Here is a 14,591-nt window from a genome sequence, read left to right as displayed (position 1 = left end):
CAGGTTTTTACCAATCTAGCGGTTTCTTTAATAAGAGTACCATAAATCAAAGCAAGATATTTCAAAATAACTATCATTTCGTTTTGTTTGTCCTGTTCTATAATTAGGTATAGGTCCAATATCTTATCTAAGAGTAAATAACACAGATCTAGACTCATGAATTAAAAGGCAGGTACTACTGTTTACAAAATTAAATCTTTGAAAATATTACCAAGATACATATGATTCTTCTGTCAAAAGCCTATGAATGATAAAAAATTTATAGTGTCCATACTGATTACCTTTCTATTGTTGGTATAAGGGATGGAGGTGGAGCACCTGGTGGAGGAGGAAAACCTGAAACATTCAATCATAAGATAAAAAGAAGTTAGAATGTAATACAATGTCAAGGTAAAAGTTGTGTGTCATTAAATTTCTCTGGGACTATAACGTGCTTCTCTATGTTATAATGGACAGGAAAAAAAATGGAGCTTAAATTTATAAACAGATTTTTGGATCAATATTAACTTTGAATGAACAGTCTGATCTAATACACAGAGCACAAACTGGGAGTCAGGACACTCGGTCTTATTTTCAGCACCACACACAGCCCATTTTGTGAGTATAAGAAAGTTAATCTCAATGCCTTACCTTTTCCATATATTAAACAGTAGTAGGATTGCCACCAGATACATTTAAAGTATTTTAGAAGAAAAGCAAGTAAAATAACATTTACCTCTTTCAAAAATATTTTGAGAGTTTATATGTATAGAAATGGTCTTAAAATGCATAATTTTAAAATAAAATCTTACCAGTAAATATATAATGCTTAAGGCTGAGAATATCCATCATAAAATGTGTTTTAAATAGCACAACCCTAAAGAACTAATTTACAAAGAAAAGCATATAATGTAGTTTTTAAATTAGTTTAGAAAGGAAATAATTTGCAGCTTTGTATCATGAGGTCCGCATTCTGAATAATCCACAAAACCTAGATGAAATACCACAGAATACGGCTACCAGGGACCTTAACAGTTAATCTACTCTGCACTTTCAAATTCAGTCAGGCAATGAAGCATCTCAACAACACTTGAAGAGTCTACAACTTACAATACCAATTCTTTATGACATCAATTTTTGCCAAGTTTTAACGACCCTGACTATTACGAAGTACATTAAACTATGTAATTTAAATTTCTCATACTACAACTCACATACTGATCTTAATGAGGACAAGAAGCAATCCAACAAAATACATGTTTGAAAACACTTCCACTAAGCCTTTTTAGTATTCTATGTAAAAATGAATTTCAGTTCTCCTACCCCTTTTCAAATGTCCATTTAAATCAATTTTTAGCCTTGTTTCAAGCTGTTTTAAATTCACCGTGCTCATCTTCACTGTGTCGAGTTTTAGGTTCTCCTCTATTAAATATCTTAGCAGTGTAAAACTTAGCAATTACTACTTAGTCCTAGAGTCCACAATCCTATTTTAGATAATCTTACAATCACATTTCTTTTTAACCTGTAACGACAGACCGATGACTCCTTTAAGACTTCTCCTGATAGGTCTTTTTCAGCCACACTCATACATAATCAGTGACTCTCTATCTGACAACTAAATATGTATACTATCCTAAGCTATTTAAACTCCACTATTTATCAAGGTCATTTTGAATTTAGACCCACCCTTCCAAGCACTGTCACCTCTCATCTCTTTATATTTCATGACTTTCAATACTGAACTTCATAAACACACACTATCATATCTGCATCACACTACAAAAGAAAAAAAAACAACCCCCTGAAAAACTGTAAAAAAAAAAAAACAAAACAAAAAACACTGGGCCACATGTAACACTCCTGTTGATCATATTCTTACAAGAGTGAACAATTAAATCACTGCTCCATGAACAATCATCTGACCAGCTGTCAACCTATCAGTGTGGTTCAGAACATATTTTCTCACAATATTGAGTTATGTCAGGAAGGTAAAAACAATCAGAAACCATGATAAAATCAAGATAAATGGGAACTTTCTCTTCTCTTGCAGTCACTTCATCATATAAAAAATTCTTTGGTTTAAAAAAACAATTTTTAATAAAAATTTTCTTTTTAATCCTATACTCTGTTTTCTTCAATAAATTGATATGTAAGAATTTTCTCAGAATCTCTATTTCTACAGAAATGGGTAAGACAGGTATAAGAAAACTAAATATCTTAATCAAAACTGGAATGAAGCAAGGGCAGAGCTGAAAATAGGACCTTGAAATCCCAATAACCTATTTTATATTCTAACCACATCAAGACCGTCCCTCCTGTAACTATAAGCTTGAAATTTCATGTTTATTAACAATGATGGAGAAAACATGAAAAAAGTTTTACCTGGAGGTGGTACAGTTATTGGAATACCTAAAAAACAAGTGATGAAATTTAATATAGTAACTGGATTTCAAAACCTGTTATGTACTTATGCCATCACGAAAGAAAACTTTGAAATAAAACCCCTCGCCTCATCGTCCTGGCTTATTCACTCAAAAGCAGCATTCTGTTTTCTTGCAGAGGACCAACAATTCGAGTATAATATCAGACTTCCTGATGAAAACCCAGTCTAACAACTTGATAAGATTTCCCCACTAATTGTAACCACGAACAAAGTGAGATGTTAGTTAAAAAAAAGCACCTTTGTGCACACACAAATATCAAACTCCATGAAATTAACACTAAGCTTGATAATCAACATCTGATCTTGTTATTTTAACAGTATAATAGGCAAAGTGATAGGGGGCTCTTAAATACTGCAGGTAATACAAGGTAACTCGGAAGATGATGGATATTCACTATAGTAAAGCTATGAGGGATGTTCAAGTATAGACATGAATTGTTTCTATTGGTGACAGGAGTGTGGAAAGGTTATTATTTCCCTTGACTTGTGGGAGTAGAGACAAGGGATATAGCCAATTCACATATTTACATCCCTAGGGCACGCTAAAATGAATGTGGTGGTTTACTTCAACACAAGTCAGTAAATACTAATTTGAGTGACTCTCACTCACACACATTATAATCTTTAAAGGAATAAACTACGGATAAACATTCTCAATTTACACTGGTCAAGAAACTGAAAGTGTTAGTCGCTCAGTCGTATCCGACTCTTTGCGACCCCATGGACTGTAGCCCACCAAGCTCCTCTGTCCATGGAATTCTCCAGGCAAGAATACTGGAATGGGTAGCCATTCCCTTTTCCAAGGGTTCTTCCTGACCCAGGTTAGAACCTGGGTCTCCTGCATTGCAAGCAGACTCTTTATCATCTGAGCCACCAGGGACTCTTCGAATGTGTCCTTAAATCCTAATTTAAAATATATATGTCATACAAATTATAATTTTCTTGTTTGAAGAAAAATGACATTACTAAGTAGAAAAATTTCAAATATGAAAAACTTTTTCAAGCAAAACATTAAATCATAAAGAACTTCAACAAAGTCAGAATGGTTTTTTTAAAAACTGCATCAAAACTATTCCCAAAGAGGAAAAGTAACCTAAATTCATTAACTAAGTACACAGGAAAAAATAATGAAAAAAATTGCTTTCAAATGTTTGCTTGTCAATGGAAACATCTGCTAATAATTTAAAAATTTTCTATGCATGTTTTACCAGATTAAGAGGTTTATTCAAACAGAACTTAAGGAAATAAGTAGGCCTTAAAACGGAGAATGAAGCACCTTACTTAACCACCCATGCAATAAAGGATATGGTAAACTCAAACCAATAAGATGAAATAAATAATGCAGCAGTCATGTTTCAAAAATCATTAGGTATCCACAAGTCTACTACAATGAGCTACACTCCATGGCAATTCTCATACCTTGAGCTACCTCCCTGCTTCCCACATTACTAAGCTAAAAGAATCCAGCAAACAATACAAACTAACAAAAGTTCCAGACACCACACTAAGTGGGAAATTAAGGAAGGCAGAGTATATTAAATGCTCTTAATAGCTGCTATTACTTGATCTTCATTAGAAGATTATAGATTTTTTTAGAGTACTACTGAACTTCACTATATGTCCAGTTTTCATATTTAAATGCGTGACTATTTAATTCATGACCATTGTCCTAGGTATGGTAAGGTAACCATGCCGATTTCAGCAACCCACACTGTAATCCTAATAACTTTACCCAAGTAAATACATGAACAACATACATCACTTAAGCTAACTACAATGTGAACTCATATAAAATAACTAAGAAAATACTATTCACCTCTCTCAACATTTGGTCTTCAAAAACATTTAAGTTACCAAACTTCCACAAAACATAAAAATAAAAGAATATAACCAAACTATTAAGTGTGCTATGAAGACAGTTAAAATTACAAACATTCTGCTTTTAAGTTTTCTTACTATAGTAGTATCATAAGAAAGATTCTTTTCAAAAATCAACTGAAAGGAATTAAGAACACAAAAATTATGCTACATAGATCGATATGGATGTCTTTCCAAACAATATCTACACATCAGAAAGTTGGCATAGAAACTAGAGAAGACGCTTTGCGTGAGACATATACCTCATCTAAGATAGCGTGAGATGTATATCTCATCTAAGATAATTCAAATCTTAATTTTGAATTAAAGTTCACTGAAACAGAACTTTAGAGTTGATGAAACACTGTACAATCCACTCTTTTGACAATTAGTAAATATATTTTAAGTAAGTAAGTAAAGTCACTCAGACGTGTCCGACTCTTTGTGACCCCATGGACTGCAGCCCACCAGGCTCCTCAGTCCATGGGATTCTCCAGGCAAGAATACTGGAGTGGGTTGGCATTTCCTTCTCCAGGGGATCTTCCCGACCCAGGGATTGAACCCGGGTCACCCGCATTGGAGGCAGACGCTTTAACCTCTGAGCCACCAATGCTACTTAAAAAGTTTAATATGTAATATAATGTCAGACCAACACAATTGTCATCTAGAAAATCACTATTTAGTATTTGACTTTTGTTAACAAGAGAACAGTAAAATGAAGGACAAAATTCACCTCAAAATTCTCTGTCCTGTTTCTCCTGGCACTCCCAACTTTCCTGGCCAACACATGTGCTGCCCAGCCAACAGATTTGAAATACACAAATTACGCACTGTGTTTCTGTACGCTTTATCTTTAAAATGAGTAGCAAAAACAAAATGTTTTCCCGGGAAATTCTGCATACAGTAGTAAAAGTAAGATTTCTATTACTGGCCAAAAGCTTTTGGAAAAGTTATATTCAAGTTCTAAAGGGAATGAATAGGTGGGGTTTTGACACTTTAGCGACCGCCAGAATTACTTCAAGAATTTGTTAAAATGCAGATTGCTGGGCCCCTCCCCTGAAACTTCTGATGCAGTAGGTCTGGCATGAGGCAGAGAATCTGCATTCCAAACAAGGAGATAATGGTGTTGCTGACCAGAGACCGTATTTTGGGAATCAATGGATTTACATTCAGACTTCCCTGCAAACTGCACTGCGGAGCTACTCAAAACGCATAAATTCCATTTCAAATTTTTATTAAACAAAGCATGTGCCACTGTGATATAAAACAGTACAGCTGTATGACAGCCTACACTGTCTGGCACCTTCAAAAGAAAGGAAATAGGATTTAACTTTTCTAGTATGTAATATGAACTTTTAAATGCAAAGAAGTGTAAGGGTGGGTGGGGGGACTGTCAGGGGGTTGAAGGAACTGGTACAAAGAAACAGAAAGGCAGCATGCCAGCGAAACATCACATTGAAAGGAATTCAACTATAAATTCATTATTTTTAAAATTCTCACAAAAGCAATAGCTCTGTATTCAAGTTAAAAACTGGAATAAAAATTATCTATGAACTCATTCTTAATGTATCCCATCATTATTTTACATAACTTAGGCAAAGAAAGAGTTCTGTGATAGGAGGCCTCCAACTTGGCTTCCAATGATTCCTGCCTCCTGGTATTCATGTCTTTTTACACCTCTGGTATTCATATCCTCTCCTTGAAGGTGGGCTAGATAATAATTTATTTCCAACAAATGAAATACAGCAAAAATGATGGAATGTTATTTCCATGACTAGGTTACAAAAGAGACTGACTTCTATTTTGCTGGTTTCTTCTACTGTGTTCTCAGCATTCATGCTATGATGAAGCAAACTACCATGGTGAAGAGGAAGTGAATCTCTGAACAAAGTCAGTGAATCTGAACATGAATCTTTTCTTAGGAAGTCTTTGAGATGACCATCTCAAAGTCTGTGAGAGACCTTGAAGCAAAGAACCAGCTAAGCCGTCCCCACATTGCTAATCCGCAATCACTGTTCAACAATAAACGTATGTGTCTTAAACCACTGCGCTCTACAAAAGTAATCTGTCATCCTGGATCAAGAGCTAACTAATATATATAGTTACCAGCTATCAACTACCTATTATTTCTCTATTCAGTTCAAATAAAAGAAAGAAGCATACCAGAACAATGGGAACTATGCTTTCTCTTTCTCACTTGGAAATTATAATCTTCATCAACACTAGTATGTTACAAACACCAAAAAGCCTAATCACTTGCCTTAAGTCTCACCAATTACTACTTTCAAGTCATCAAGCTCGTAAGTAAATTCTGCACACACAAAAAAACTGAGTACAAAACATCAAGCTTTACAAAAATCTTTAAATATGACCTTCCACCACATGCTTTTCTATGTACCAGTGTTTTAAAGATTACGTACACATACACATCGTCTACAATCTATACTCAAAAAATATACGAGGTAGAATACTTATAAACCTATAAAGTAAAACAATTACAAGGTGCAACAAGGAACAGGAGTAATTTAAAAGAAAAAATTGCGTTAAAAGGCACTATGAACACTTAAAGCATCAGAAATAGTAACCAGCATACTCTACACCTAAAAAGTAAAAAAGATAATTTTACATTAACTATAAAATTGGTGAATTATTTTATCTTCATTATAATCTCTCACTCTTCCAATTATAAAATAACCTAAAAGCCTATGGGAAACAAAAATTCTGTTAGACAAAAACATCTCAGATTAGACATATCGATATTTTTACTTGTAAAGGAATTAAACTCTAAAGGCAAAATAACTAGAAGAGTAGCACGAATGAAAGCAAATATTAAGTCATCATTAAATTCTACCATATACAGCATCTATGCTGGTGAAGAAGACTCTTGAGAGTCCCTTGGACTGCAAGGAGATCAAACCAGTCAACCCTAAAGGAAATCAAGCCTGAATATTAAGGACTGCTCTTGAAGCTAAAGTTCCAGTACTCTGGCAACCTGGTACCAAGAGCTGACTCACTGGAAAAGACTTTGATGCCGAGAAAGACTGAAGGCAGGAGAAGGGGATGCAGAGGACAAGGAGGCTGGATGGCATCACCAACTCAGTGGACATGAGTTTGAGCAAGCTCTGGAAGACGGTGAAGGACAGGGAAGCCTGGCGAGCTGCAGTCCACGGGGTCACAAAGAGGTGAACATGACTGAGCGACTGAACAACAAAGGATATATTAAAAATATAACTGTTATAAAGGGAGCAACAGGGAGAAAAAGACATTCAAAAATCAACATCTTAAAGAAGCTTTTAATTGCTATTAAACTTAAATTGTGCTCATTATAATTAGCATTATACCCTATTTTGAGTTTACGGAAAACACCAATAGACTATTGTATTTCTTTTAATATAGAAAACTATAACAAAACAGAAAATGAGTACTTCTTCAAAAATTCAAGAAGTTATTTTTCAAAGGTACTTCTGGAAACTACATTTTTAGTGCTTACATTTTTGGCAAATAGCATAGATTAACCTGCAGATTTGCTATGTAAGACCAAAAATCTTGATGAAACTGTAAAACCAGCTTAATGTTATACTCACAAAATAATTTCTCAAATAAAGGGACAAAATTATACTTCCTCAAGGGTGCAGATAATATTCACTGAATATAAGCCAAGCTTCTGCAAAGTAGCAGTTCTCAAAGTATTATCTGGAGCTTCCTGGGGGTGCCCCTAAGGCCCTTCTAAGAATCTTTAAAGGTCAAAACTCCTTTCATAAAAACACTAGGATGTTATTTGCCATTTTCATGCTCATTCTCCTACAAATGTACAATGAATTTTTCCAGAGGTTACATGACATGTGCAATCACAACTGATTTAATGTGAAAGCAAACAGGAGAATCCAGTTTTTTTGTATTATGACACATGAGCAAAGAGATTTACAAGGTGTAAAAGAAAGCCACTCTTTGCACTAAAATTTTTTGTCATTCTGGAAGAATAATTTTTCATTAAAATGTTATCTTAGTATGTAATTGGATTAGATATACATTAAAAATAATATTTAAATAAAATATCTTAATTTACTGGGTTTAATTTCTAATAAAAAGATGAATATATCACACATAAAGAAAAGCTCTTTGGGGTCTACAGTAATTTTTTAGAGTATAAAGGGATCTGTGACCAAAAAGTTTAACAGCCACTGCACTAGAAACCAGACTGCTAACAGGAAAATAATCTAAAGACAATGAAAACCCTGAGGAAATACTGAAAAACTTCAGAAGTAAGCTGCTTTCAGCCCCATGTGTCATCACTAACTCAAATTCAAAATACTTAAGGAACAAACAAGATTTTTAGGTTCATATAATTTGTAGTACTAGATGACTACTAAGATGCTAATTGTCTTACCTACCTAACAAAAGTCTTTTAGTAAAAAAAATACTTTGCTCTAAAATGCAGTATTTTATACATTTTGAAATCTAGATAAAGAGCCTAAATCCTATGCATGCATGTATGTATGCTAAGTTGCTTCAGTCATGTCTGACTGTGTGTGACCCTATGGACTATAGCCTGCCAGGCTCCTCTGTTCATGGAATTCTCCAGGCCAGAATATTGGAGTGGGTTGCCAGTCCGTTCTTCAGGGGATCTTCCCAACCCAGGGAACGAACCTGGGTCTCCTGCACTGCAGGCAGTTTCTTTACTGTCTGAGCCTCTAGGGAAGCCCACTAAATTCTATATCCAACTTTAAAAGCAGAGATGACTTATCTATGGTCTGGGCTCCATCTCCGTAAAGCAAAGAGACTTACTCAACTTAGTAGAATTCTACTCATGCGCTAGATTTCAACTGTTGCCAAGACTTAACAGAACAATAGTCACATGAGCCTTAACACTCTTAAGGTAACAAGACAGGAGTTAAACTGACTCTCCCTTTTCTTGTTCAACAAACTAAATTATATAAAAATGAACATAAAATATGACACTAAAAGTAAATTAACATTTAAAATCTAAATTAAAAATCTATCATAAAACATAATACAGTTTGATCAAAGTTTAAAAAACAGCCTATTTACAACTGTGAATTAAAATGTTATTAAAAAATAATAATATAAACCAGACACAAACAAATACTGTATGATTCCACTTATATGAGGCACCAAGAGTAGGCAAATTCAGAGAGACAGAAAGAAGCCACCAGAAGCTACAGTAGGGAGGAAGGTATTATGTTTAATGAATACATAGGCTTTGTTATGCATGATGGAAAAGATTTAGGTATAAATAGGGGTGATGGTTACACAACACTGTGAATGTACTAATGCCACTGAACTGTACAATTACAAATGAGTATGATGATCAATCTTATGTCATGTTATCCCAAACACACACACCCACACAAAATCAACTGCTCTATAATATCAATCCTTCCAATTCTACGATTTTTCTTCCAACACACAAGTATTTAAAAACTGGTTTAATCAGTAAACAGACTTCTTAACACAAAACAGGCAAATAGTAAAACCTCAATTACTGTAGCTGTTTGGTCACTAGGTCGTGTCCGACTCTTTTTCAACCCCACTGACTATCGCCTACTAGGCTTACTCCACGGGATTTCTGAGCCAAGAATACTGGAGTGGACTGACATTTCCTTCTCCAGGGATCTTCTTGATCCAGGAATTGAAGCTGAATCTCTTGAATTGGCAGGCAGACTACTGAGCCACCTAGGAAGCCCAAAATCTCAATTAATTGAATTAAAAAAAAAAGTCTGATCCCTACTTTTCACTCCCTAACTTCCTTAATCACAAATATAGATGTATGCACTTTCACAACAAGAAAATTTTTTAAAAGAGCTTTTAGGCCATGTTACCAGAGTGAATACAGATAGGTAATGATTCACTTCTTCATTTCAATGCAGTTGAATAAAATAGGCATTCAAGCAAAATTGCCTATGTTAGAATTCTGGTTCTGCTACTTTTTAGCTATTACGATTCCAGTTTTCTCATCTGTAAAACCAGAATAGTATCTACTTCAGATGGTGTTGAGAATCAAATTGAGCTAAAACATGAAATGTGTTCAGAACAGTGCTTTCAACAGTAGCATTTAATAAACATTAACTTTTATTTCTATTATTACTCAGTGAAAGCATGGAAGCACACTAATAATGTGTGTCTGAAAAAACTCTTAACAATAGAAAGTATTTTCTGGATTACTAATAACAACAGATTTTCTGAAAACTAAGGAAGATCCTGAATAAATTACAGTGTTTGTTTTCAAGCTACTATCAGTATGGTAGCAAGGAACCGTATTACTTTTCCATTTAGAAAAGCTAATCCAGAAGTCATAACATTAATTTAGGACCGAACGTCCCTTACATGTTTATTGTACTCGCCAATACAAAACCTCCTCTACTCTTTAGACAGATCTACTATGGCCAGAAATATGACTTTGTCTGTTATAACAAGACTTCACATATGTTGTAGATGTGTTTGAGGGGGAGAGGAAACAACACATCTCTTTTCTGTTAACTATTTTACAGTGAAAATTTCTTGAATGAAGCAGCTTCCCTGGTACCTCAGTCAGTAAAGAATTCGACTGTAACGCAAGAGACCAGGATTCAATCCCTGGATCAGGAAGATCCCTTGGGAGAAGAAAATGGCAACCCACTCCAGCATTCTTGCCTAGAAAATCCTGTGGACAGAGGAGCTTGGAAGGCTTCAGTCCATGAAAGTGAAAGTGACAGCGCTCAATCGTGTCCAATTCTTTGCAACCCCCTGGACTGTAGCCCACCAGGCTTCTCTGTCCATGGGATTTTTCAGGCAAGAATACTGGAGTGGGTTGCCATTTCCTTCTCCAGGAGATATTCCCAACCCAAGGATTGCTCCCGGGTCTCCCACATTGTAGGCAGACGCATCACCATCTGAGCCACCAGGGAAGTCTTGGGGTTGCAAGAATCGGATACAACTTAGCAACTAAGCCACCACAAGTGTTTATTCATGCAATAAGCCACATCTGTAAACCTCCAAGAGTTGATCATAAATGTTACCCTCCACACCAGGGCTTTTCTGAGTGAATAACAACAATTAAGCTGGGACAATAGGTTTAATAGGACTATTTCAGACAAATCTGGATTAACACCCCAAATTATGGGCATAATACATCATCACTATATTTGTTCCATCATTTACAGCTCTACAGTCTTAAAAACTTAAGCATTTGAAAGCTGATGTTAACAAAGGCAGCATTAGAATGTTTAAATTAATTCTCCAAAGATTTATTCCATTTTTCCTTTCAGTATTTCTCAAGGAGACAAAAAGAAAACCCAAGGTTTCTCTAAGAATACTTTTAAAAGCAATACTTACGAAAAGACTGCTTGAGCCACAGCTTTCTTTCATTAGCCGCTTATGATTCTTAAGATGATCTAAATTATAGCCAACTTTACAGAACATGCTGTAATCATATGACTCTGTGGTAAATGGTAACTGAAAATGTGGCTTTAATCACTGCCTATATTCATCTGGTATATATATTAATGCAGCCATACTGTTTTTAAAGCCAGTGCCCAGACTGATAAGAGCCTGTGTGACTGTACCAACTGTCAATCTGAAAATTTCTTTGGTGTTACGGATACATAAATATGTTGCTAACTCAATTAGCTAACACATGTAGGGAATGTCAGGTATACAGAGGATCTCTGTGATTGGCACTGTGAGGAAACACAGATGGGAATGGAGCGCTTATGCTCTCTCCAACAGCTCACAATCTAGTAAAAACAAGGAGCAATCCAGAGAGTCTCAACTTATAAATATTTGGTTTTAACATGAACTGGCATCTTTCCCTCACCATCATCCCTAGCAAATATACCAGTTAGACTATGACCACATGCACTGATCATCTTTTAGTCTTATTATTTACATATTTTATCTTTCTCATAGGACAAAAGACCCATTATGAATCATTAAATCCTCATTATTTTCTCTTTTCATTTACTTAATTCTCACCATGTCAAAGATCCCAACCAATATATACTGCTTAAACCAGCATTAGAATTCATCTGAATTTGTATTCCTTAAATGCTGACAGGATGACACGGAAAGGTAATATAAGGATAAGCATCAAAAGAAATCTGTATAGGTGTTAAAAATATGGAAAGCATGCAATTGAAAATTAACATTAAATAGCTTAAACAAAAAAAATAATAATCAGTGGTACTCTGCAGTATAATTCCATAGGTAATCTAAACATTTTAATAATAGACTTGTTACCCTTATAAACAGATTTTATGGCAAAGAAATGAAATGATTTTTACCATTTTGAAAAAGAACACACATCCAGATAATGCCACTGCCTATCAATATCCTACAGAGCTTCTAAATATTCTTACACCAGTGAGGTGTTTATTCCTTTGTTATTATTTTGTACCACTATTTTCTCTCACTTTAATAACAAGTGTTGAAGAATACCTGGGGATATACTATATTAGGTAGTAAATAAGAAAATTATTTAAATCACCTTTAGTAATTAAATAAGATTACAAAGCAATGTAAAGACTATGACCACATGCACTGATCATCTTTTAGTCTCATTATTTCCACACTTTATCTTTCTCATAGGAAAAAAGATCCATTTATGAATCACTAAGTCCTCATTACTTTCTCTTATCATTTAGTTAATTCTCACCACATCAAAGATCTACGGACCACAGATTGAATCTTAACTTCTGAATGGTTTCAGCTTCGAAACAAGCAATTTATTGTCAGAACAAGAAATTCACTGAACTTGAAAAATATATCAGTCTGGAGTAAGCAACTCGAACCTATCTAATCTTCTCTTTCTACTATTTTTGAAACAACAGATTCCCTAAAGCCATAGTCATGTTTCATAATTTTCTAATCCTTTTTGGAAAGCAGAATCTCAGAAGGAAATCAAAGGTGCTGTGGTTGTGGGGCTGATGCAATAGCTGAATTTTAGAGGAAAAGGATGACTATTACAAAGGATTATTCAGATCCCTTAAATGCCTCTGTAGTCTAATCAGAACTGCCACCTCCTAAAGACAACTCTCTGGCAAATGCAAAGTGAGTGAGTGAATGTGGCTCTCTAGCATAAACTGATTTTATTAATAAAAAGCAAATTTTTACATATGTGGCACATGTAGCTCTGGTTAGGATCAGCAGCTAATTTTTAACACTTATTACTGGAGCTTTCCCTAGGAAAAAAATAATAATTATCTCAATCTGGTTAGTTTCATTAAAAACTGGCTAAGGGATATAAATATTAAAAGCCTGCTGTGAATAAAATAACAAAGGCTATCAGACAAAAGTTGAAAGTATACAATTAGGGAATTATTTGTGAATTTTTTCCTACTACCACTGATCTAGCTTTTAATAAATAACCAAAAGTGGCTAAGAATATTATAAAAACTGACATTAATTTTCTGTTATGTTTAATAAGCCCCTGGCACCCAGAAACAGTCTCCAAAAAGGAAACCAGTATACAAAGACGACAACTAGACTTGAGATTTTAATTTAATTCTCTTCATAGGATATAATTTTTTTTTAACTTATGCAATTCTAAAAGTATCTTTATTTACTTTTTTCCAAAACAAGGTAACATGACTCAATGTGAGTTTATACATACACAATCAGCAACTTTAATTTGGGGAATCACTATCACATTTTCGGAACACAGTTTTAGTCCACTTGTCTCTATTTTAGTATACTGCCTCTTTGCTTTCCTGAAATTGTTAAGACACATATACAGCTGATTCAGTGTGAATCTATTGAAGACTGAGCATAAGTTTCTTATTCTACTACTTTTAATGTAATGCAGTGAAGAGTCTGTTTCCAAATATATACTTTAATTGTTAAGTTCAAAATTTAAAAACACACATAGGCTATTTTTCTTTCAGAATCAAATGTCTCATTTACTATTTACCTGGTGGTGGAATCAGAGGTGGAGCAGTGCTGACAGTCGGAGGAGGCGGAAGAAATGGAGGAGGTGGAAGGTGAGTTGGAGGAGCTCCTGGAGGGAAAAATGGAGGTGGTTTGCTAAAATTGTTGTCTACTTCAGTGGCAGATCTTTCAGAAAGGACCTAAAATTAGAGCACAGTTAAGTAAAAAGGTGAATAAATATTCTTATCTAAGAGTAAACGCAGTAAATGAATCTCATTTAATCTAAGAAATAAGTTTTATTCACATACACGTATTTTGGATAAGTAGGACTAATTGTTCTATGCATGGGGCATGAGTGAACATTACACGTATGTGAGTATACACTCAAACACACTTTTAAAAATGCTCATAGTCAAAGCCTAGGAAAAAATGAATCATTACAAGTAAAATT

General features: G+C 34.7%; 1 protein-coding gene across 18 annotated transcripts in view; it reads right to left on the bottom strand.

Moving 5' to 3' along the window:
- Positions 1-14,591, bottom strand: part of FIP1L1 (factor interacting with PAPOLA and CPSF1) — a 68,332-nt gene that overhangs the window by 14,123 nt on the left and 39,618 nt on the right. For 10 of the 18 annotated variants that reach the window (XM_069594126.1, XM_069594125.1, XM_069594134.1 and 7 more), the window contains 2 exons: positions 14,184-14,340; positions 282-336 (listed from right to left, as the gene is read on the bottom strand). In XM_069594126.1, coding sequence (XP_069450227.1) covers positions 282-336; positions 14,184-14,340 — 212 coding nt within the window. Of the gene's footprint in view, positions 1-281; positions 337-2,361; positions 2,389-14,183; positions 14,341-14,591 lie in introns of all 18 variants that reach the window. The other 8 variants (XM_069594123.1, XM_069594129.1, XM_069594136.1 and 5 more) reach the window with 1 other exon arrangement.

The sequence above is a fragment of the Ovis canadensis genome, chromosome 6 (genome assembly GCF_042477335.2).
Source record: "Ovis canadensis isolate MfBH-ARS-UI-01 breed Bighorn chromosome 6, ARS-UI_OviCan_v2, whole genome shotgun sequence".
Classification (NCBI taxonomy): domain Eukaryota; kingdom Metazoa; phylum Chordata; class Mammalia; order Artiodactyla; family Bovidae; genus Ovis; species Ovis canadensis.
This window is presented reverse-complemented; position numbering and strand designations above follow the sequence as displayed.